Source organism: Mus pahari, chromosome 2, assembly GCF_900095145.1.
Source record: "Mus pahari chromosome 2, PAHARI_EIJ_v1.1, whole genome shotgun sequence".
NCBI lineage: Eukaryota > Metazoa > Chordata > Mammalia > Rodentia > Muridae > Mus > Mus pahari.
Genome location: NC_034591.1, coordinates 50,023,938 through 50,032,284, shown reverse-complemented (window position 1 = coordinate 50,032,284; position 8,347 = coordinate 50,023,938). Strand labels below are relative to the sequence as shown.

Here is an 8,347-nt window from a genome sequence, read left to right as displayed (position 1 = left end):
TCTCAGGAAATACATAATCCTGTTTTAAATATTGTTTGTTTGAATCAGGATTCAAATACTATCATGTAATTAATGTTTCTTTTAAGTTACAGTTTCCTGTTCATCCTTCCTTTTCCTTCCTTCTTCCCTTCCTTCCTTTCTTTTTATCTTCCTTTTTTTAATATTCTGGTAAGGTTTTCCAACAGAATATATCTCTTACTGTAATCTTCTGGCTTTCTTTTCTTGTTTTTGTTTGTTTGTTTTCTTTTGGTCTGTAGCATTTTAATTTTTGCTTTTCTTACACAGAACTTTCTCAGGGGGGGTGTATGAGTTCATTCCGATGGAACAGAGGTGGAGACTTCAAAGGACGCAAGTGGGATACAGACCTGCCCACTGATTCTGCTGTAAGGCCTTAGTGTTTAGCCTGATAAGTTTGTTATTATATTTACATGGTTTTATTTTCCCATTATAAAGTATTAGAAAGTATTAGCCACCACGCCCGGCTTTAAATTTTGTTATTTTTATATTAACTATTTATATGAAAATTAACATTTAAAGTTGGTATTTAAATTGAGAATTGAATGTATGCAGTTTTTCTTAGTGTTGCTGATACCTATATGGATGCAAACTTTGTATTTTAACAGAAAGTAAGGAACCAGGTCGGGTATAGGCCTGTAATCCCAACTACTCAGAAAGTTGATTTCAAGTTTCCTTCAAGGCCAGCCTGAGCGCTACAGAATAGATCAAGATCAGCCTAAGGAACTTAATGACACCTTATATCAACCTGAAAAAAAAGTGCTAAGTGATAGAGCATTTGTCTAGAGTGTGTGAGACTCTGGGTATAACCTTGAAATACACACACACACTTTAAATGCTTCTCTTTAAAACTTCCCATTACAAGATCAAGTTGATAAGATGGCAGATATTTTTCAATTTTGAGTGATTTTGTTTGCTTGTTTTTTAAAGATTTATTTATTTATTATATGTACGTATACTGTAGCTGTCTTCAGACACTCCATAAGAGAACATCAGATCCCATTACACGTGGTTGTGAGCCACCATGCTGGGATTTGAACTCAGGACCTTCGGAAGAACAGTCAGTCAGTTCTCTCTTTTTTTTTTTTTTTAAGATAGATTTATTTATTATATGTAAGTACACTGTAGCTGTCTTCAGACACTCCAGAAGAGAGCATCAGATCTCATTACAGATGGTTGTGAGCCACCATGTGGTTGCTGGGATTTGAACTCATGACCTTCAGAAGAGCAGCCGGCACTCTTAGCCTCGGTCAGTTCTCTTAACTGCAGAGCCATCTCTCCAGCCCTGTTTGTCTGTCTGTTTGTTTGTTCTCAAGACAGGGTTTCTGTGTTTAGTCTTGGCTATCCTGGAACACACTCTGTAGACCAGGCTGGCCCTGAACTCAGAGATTCTCCCTACCTCTGTCTTTCCAGTGCTGAGATTCAAGGTGTGTGTCACCACTGCCTAGCTTGAGGGAATTATTTTTTAGGAGGGTGGTGGCCATCACAGCTGTGGCAGTGCTCTATGCACTGGGCTCTACACCAGCCCTGGAGTAGATTGTGTGAGATATATGCTGAGCCGTACTTCATCAACACACCAAATGTTTTGTAATTTAAGTAAATTTCTTATCTTTATAAAAGTAATTGTTTTAAGTCCAGATCTTTTCAAAGATCTATGTCTGTGCTAGATTGTCATGCTAACTTTGAGTGATTCTTGTATTGTTTTCAGATCATCATGCATGTGTTTTGCACCTACCTTGATTCCAGATTACCTCCACACCCTAAGTACCCTGATGGAAAAACATTCACTTCTCAGCACTTCGTTCAGACGCCAAATAAGCCAGGTTCTAACTCCTAAAAGAACATGTTGAAACTTTTGCCTGAAAAATCCCTAAAAGTTTAGTTTTTAACATGTCACATTTTCTTTGCAGATGTTACGAATGAAAATGTGTTTTGTATTTATCAGAGCGCTGTCAACCCTCCACATTATGAGCTAATCTATCAGCGACATGTCTACAACCTTCCAAAGGTATTTCTTCCTTTTTAGTTTTGGGGTTGAACTCAGAACCTCATGCATGCTGGGCAAGTGCTGTACCACTGAGCTACGTCCCTGTCCCTGAAGTACATGTCACTAGGGAACGTCAGAATGGCACTTTGATGGTATTTTAAAAATTGAATCTATTGATTTGTTTTTGCTTCTGTCTCTTGAGTGCTGGGATTAAAGATGTGCACCCCTATCTCCAGCTCTTTCTATATCTTTCTAAGGGTTGAAATCATATAGGTTGTTTATATAACCTTATACTTTGCTTTTAATAACTAACTTTAAGACATAATTTTCCTCATCTTTAAAAATCTTTTATAAAAATATTAAAGGCCATAAAAATCCTTCATGGCGTAATTTCTCCAACCATATTCTCCTTTGGAACACTTGGACGGCTGAGCTTTTTCATGGCAAGCACTGTCAAATCTCCATCTTGATACACACAGCCATCTGTATTTTGGATCATTTCTTTAGCCCAAATTTCTAATAATTGAATTCTAAGGCACAGAGCATTTCCAAGGCTGTTAGAAAATATGACCAAATGACTTTTTTTAGTTTTTCGAGACAGGGTTTCTCTGTGTAGCCTTGGCTGTCCTGGAACTCACTCTGTAGACCAGGCTGGCCTCCAACCCAGAAATCCACCTGCCTCTGCCTCCCGAGTGCTGGGATTTAAGGCGTGCACCACCACGCCCGGCTGACCGAATGACTTTAGGTGAGAATTTACGTGACAGTTCACATGGCCGTGCAGGTGGTTTATTCTTGGCTGCAAAGAAGCTTTATTGGTGAGCTTTGCAATTTTTCTATCAGCATTTTTACTGAGAAATTTTGCGTTGACTGCAATTTGTTTTTGTTGGTTTTTAGTTTGCAGAGGTGGGGAACGAACAGGGTCTTATCGTGTAGCCCAGCTGGCTTCAGATGTCCAGTTCTGCCTCAGTTTCCTGAGTGCTTAGGATTACAGTCAGGCTCCTCCATATACATATAATCATGCACTGGGTTCTGTATGAGATGTCCTTGCATATGTATTTTGAGCCATGGAGGCTCCTGTAGCTGCCCATGCCGCTTTTTTTTTTTTTTTTAATGAAAGAAAAACACTACCTTGTAAAATTTATACACCCAAAGTCATATAAAGTTGACCTATCAATAGAGGGATTTTATAGATCAACACTTACAAATCATTGTTGAATTTCAGAGCTGGCAAACATTGCCTGGTTGTTCTTACAGATGAAATCATTTACCATGTTCTTCCTATGCTAAAGGCATTCTGGACTATGTTTGGAAGACTCACTAAAAGCTGTGTGAATCCCAACACTCTTGTTACAGTGCTGTGGTTGGGAGATAGAACATGCTTTATGTGTAGTGTATGGACCTGTCAACCCCAGGAAAGCTTCATGATATGGGGTTGTGGTGGCACACGCCTTTAATCCCAGAACTTGGGAAGGCAGAGGCAGGCAGATCTCTGAGTTCAAGGACAGCCTGGTCTACAGAGTGAGTTCCAGGACAGCCAGTGCTACACAGAGAAATCCTGTCTCAAAAAAAGAAAAGAGAAGAGAAGAGAAGAGAAGAGAAGAGAAGAGAAGAGAAGAGAAGAGAAGAGAAGAGAAGAAGAGCGAACAATACAGTCAGGATGGCTAAAGGTGACCCCAAGAAACCAAAGGGCAAGATGTCTGTTTATGCCTTCTTCGTGCAGACATGCAGGGAAGAACATAAGAAGAAGAACCCAGAGGTTCCCGTCAATTTTGCAGAGTTTTCCAAGAAGTGCTCTGAGAGGTGGAAGAGCATGTCTAGCAAAGAGAAATCAAAGTTTGATGAAATGGCAAAGGCAGATAAAGTACGCTATGATCGGGAGATGAAAAATTATGGACCAGCTAAGGGAGGCAAGAAGAAGAAGGACCCAAATGCCCCCAAAAGACCTCCGTCTGGATTTTTCTTATTTTGCTCTGAATTCCGCCCCAAGATCAAATCCACAAACCCTGGCATCTCCATTGGAGATGTGGCAAAAAAGCTGGGTGAGATGTGGAATAACTTCAGTGACAGTGAAAAGCAGCCATACATCACCAAGGCAGCGAAGCTGAAGGAGAAGTGTGAGAAGGATGCTGCTGACTATCAGTCTAAAGGGACGTTTGATGTGCCAAGGGTCCTGCTAAAGTTGCCCGGAAAAAGGTGGAAGAAGAGGAGGAGGAGGAAGAGGAGGAGGAAGAGGAAGAAGGTGAATAAAAACTCTGTCTCCTTGTGAATACCTTAGAGTAGAAGAGCGCTGTGATTGACACATCTCTTATTTGAGTCGTGTCTATTGCCCTTGTTAGGTTTAATTACAAAATTTGATCACGATCATATTGTAGTTTCTCAAAGTGTCAGTGGTTTACATGAAGTGGCCGTGGGTGTCCGGAGCGCCCTGAAACTGTATCAANGTTGTACATAGCTCCAAACATTTTTAAATTGAAAAGGCACTCNNGCGTCCTCCTCACTCAGTGCACTTTGCTGTTGGTGTGACAAGGCAATTGAAGATGTTTCTGGCATTTTGTTCTCAACTTGTAAGGTCGTGTTAACTGTATGGTTGTTGGCTCGCCATCCTGAGTTGTCAGCTGCACATATCCATAGTTTGTAAAGAGAACAAAACAACCCGGACGGATCCTTGATGCTCCTTGTTTGCCGTGGAGGCTGTGAGGGGAAGATGCTCAGGGCGTGCACTGTGAGGCTGGACCTGTTGGTACTGCGGTGGGCATCCATGTAGCTTCAGGTTGTCTTGTTTTTGTATATAGTGGCATAGCATTCTGCTGACATTCTTAGTTGTGGAAAGGGGGAGGGGTCAGCTGGCATGAGAAGTGTGTGGAGTTTTTTCTTTAGTTAAGAGCAGTAGGTTTTAAACTTTTTAAAGAAACTGTAGAACTCATCGTTGTCAGCAAAGCAAAGAACTACTGCATCAATGGAAGTTCAAGAACCCTCTGGACCTAAACGCAATTTGCAACATTCTGTTATTTTTTGTATGTTTAGAATGCTGAAATGTTTTCAAAGTTAAATAAACAGTATTACATTTAAAAAAAAAAAAAAAAGAAAGAAAGAAAAAAAAGAAGAAAAGCTTCATCATGATTTGGTTCTGAATGTGTAAGACCACACCTTACCCCGCCCAATCTGTCAACCTTCTGTTCATATTTCAGGTCTGTATTACATTCTTGCATTGAGGAAACCAGGCCCTGCCTCTGCACTCTTAAGTTAGGGACTTCCCATGTTTCTCTGGCATCCACTCCCATCACACTGGACACTTAGTAGTCATTCTTTAGTGTCAGCCCTTTCCTGCTCCATGATCAGCTCTGTGCGTGCTCCATGGATCCTGTCTGGCCACAGGATCCCCACTTGTTAGCAAAGTGTAGATGATGTGTATCAAATGAACACACTTTTGAATTATGTCAGATTTTGAACTGGTGGGTTGCAGACTGATAAGATCTGCATTTGTGTATGACTGAATCTTTTTAGTTCAAATCTTACTATGTTTTGTTTTTTTCTTGATTCTAGGGCAGGAATAATATGTTTCATACGTTGCTGATGTTCCTTTACATCATAAAGACCAAAGAGTCAGGAATGCTTGGGTAGGTACTTAACGATTTTAAAGTTAACTACTCAATGTAGTTACTTCCTATTAACTTTAACTTAGTTTAGTTAGTCCTCCTGTGTTAAGGTTCTGCACAGGCAGCACATATACCACATGATTTGTAGGCAGATTCTAGATAGGTTCTAGTTCATCAGTGCCTCAGAACCACCGTTTTCTTGTTGGTAAAGTCGGGTAGATGACAGCAGGATGGCTTTCCACTGTGTCCCCTGGAGTTCTGTGTTAGACACAGAGCATTCCACAAAGTCATTATATTTCCAAAGGACCTAGTCTGTACCCTTGCCAAAATAACCCTAATTGAAAAGAAAAATAGTCTGTTGAAGTTATATGTGAGTTGAGTAATGAAACTCACATTATTTACAAATTCAGATTGACTGTTGTCATATTGATGATTCGGTGCTTTAATATTTCAAATACTGTTTGGAATCATTGAACCACTCCTGAAGCTGAGAAAACCTGCTCATACATAAATGGGTGTCTGAAGACTTAGCTTCTGGAGCCCGGCAGTCATAACAAGGACTAAAGCGAGTGAAAGGTCAGGGAAGTGCGGTACAGAGAGCATGTGTGGCTGGTCACTCTGTTGGGCAGGCAAGCCTCTGTGAAAAAGATGGTGTTTACATGTGCTGGTCATAGTTTGGAGATTAGATGTGTCCCAGAATGAGCTGCCACCACAGCCCAGGCCCGAGTGCCACGTGACTTGCCTGAACTGAGACTCTCTAAAGGGCAAAATGAAGTCAAGTCACCTGCTTACAGGTGTCGTACACTGCTTACATACTGAATACTGTTTTGGGTGTCTGTTGGAAATATGAAAGTGATGTGTGTGCAAAGTGCTGTCTGAGTTAAAGCAAACTCTATTCCTAAATGTTTTTATTACATAGAAAAGATGAAAGCAGACAGTTGTAAACACACAAACATGTATCCCCTCTGCTCTTTATGTTGTCTGTTCTTGGTTGCTTTGTTGTTGTTTAAATTATTTATTTATTTTATGTATATGAGTATGTATATGAATGCATATGTATATAAAGACACTGTAGTTATCATCAGACACACCAGAAGAGACCATCGGATCCATTGCAGATGGTTGTGAGCTACCATGTGGTTTCTGAGAATTGAACTCAAGACCTCTAGAAGAGCAGTCAGTGCTCTTAATCACTGAGCCACCTCTCCAATCCTGGCCTTTTGTTTATTTGTTTGTTTTCCAAGACAGGGTTTCTCTGTGGAACCCTTGCTATCCTGGACTCATTAGTAGACAAGGCTGGCCTTGAACTCATGGATACCCACCCGCCCTCGCCTCCCAGGTGCTGAGATGAAAAGTGTTTGACGCCATGCCCAGCCTCAGATTTTTTAATATAAGAAAGATTAAATGGGAAAAATCATTTTGTAAAGTATCTAAGCTAAAGTTTTTTCATTATTTTTCAATTGCAAACATAATGCATGCTCAATATAAAAATATTTAAATGGCATAACAGTGCACACTAGAAAATGAAGGTGTCTTTCTACTCAGCCTCTCCATTCTCCTCCAACAAGGTGCCGGTGTCAGGTTTTCAATATCTAGACTGCTTTGAAGAATGAGTTTGTATCTTTCACGTTTTAAAAGTGAATTGCACCCAAACTTACTGCTCTTTGAGCTGACTTTTTAATTTTATGCTGTGTTTTAGGTATTTGTCAGTATTAGTAAGAATATATTTTTTTCTAAAACTTCTAGTAAGGTTTGCTTATAATTTCATGTATACATATATAGAATGGAATATGAAGTTTACAACAAGTGTATTGTCAATATACAAAATCACTGTGGGAACTGGAGCTGGTTCACTGTGAGCCCAGGATGCCTTTGCAGAGGTCCCTTGTTCAGGTCCCAGCACCCCCATGGTGGTTCACAATTGTCTAACTCAGTTCCAGAGGACTGACACCTGCTCTGGCTTCCACAGCCACTAGGCATGTATACAGTACATACATGGACATCCAGGCACAACGCTTATATACCCAGAAGTTTAAATTGGGTGTTTCTAAAAGGCTGAGGTTTTATTTGTTTGTGGGGTTTTTTTGTTGTTGTTTTGGTTTAATTTGGTTTTCCAAAACATGGGTTTTCCTCTTGTAACCCTGGCTGTCCTTGAACTCAAGAAATAAGCCTGCCTCTTCCTACTGGGATTAAAGGTGTGTGCCACCACCACAGGGCTTGAAACGTCTTTGAATACATGGTGAGATTTTAGCTCTTGAGAACTGCTTGGTCAGTTGTGTTGGGTTTTTTTTTTTTTTTTTTTTTTTTGACAGTGTTGAGCCATGATCTCAGCTTCTCTCATGCTGAGTGGTCTACTGAGCTATATCCCCAGGGTGGGCTTTTCCGTGTTTTAGGAGAATTTTTTTGTTTGGTGTTTTAGTCCATGTATCATATATCAAACGCTGGCCTTGAATTCCCAATGTTCCTGCTTCTCCCTCAGGAATTGCTAGGTGAGCGCCACCATGCCCAACTTCCAAATCCGTAAATTACATTCTAAATAAATTACATGTAATTTATGTTGAAGTATGTGATTTACATGTAATTTATATTGAAGTGTATCTCTCTGTGTGTGTGTGTGTGTGTGTGTGTGTGTGTGTGTGTGTGTGTGTGTGTGTGAGAGAGAGAGACAAAGAGGGAGAGGGAAAGAGAGAGAACTCGAGCGCCATCTCCTCATCCTCCCTTGTATTTCTTTTAACCAAGGAAGGAAAAA

General features: G+C 40.3%; 1 protein-coding gene and 1 pseudogene across 2 annotated transcripts in view; both read left to right on the top strand.

Moving 5' to 3' along the window:
- Nucleotides 1–8,347, top strand: part of Tmem209 (transmembrane protein 209) — a 28,968-nt gene that overhangs the window by 19,100 nt on the left and 1,521 nt on the right. For both annotated transcript variants that reach the window (XM_021190152.2, XM_029535487.1), the window contains exons 11-14: nt 286–383; nt 1,724–1,838; nt 1,926–2,023; nt 5,546–5,619. In XM_021190152.2, coding sequence (XP_021045811.1) covers nt 286–383; nt 1,724–1,838; nt 1,926–2,023; nt 5,546–5,619 — 385 coding nt within the window. The remainder of the gene's footprint in view (nt 1–285; nt 384–1,723; nt 1,839–1,925; nt 2,024–5,545; nt 5,620–8,347) is intronic.
- Nucleotides 3,638–4,249, top strand: LOC110316056 (annotated as a pseudogene).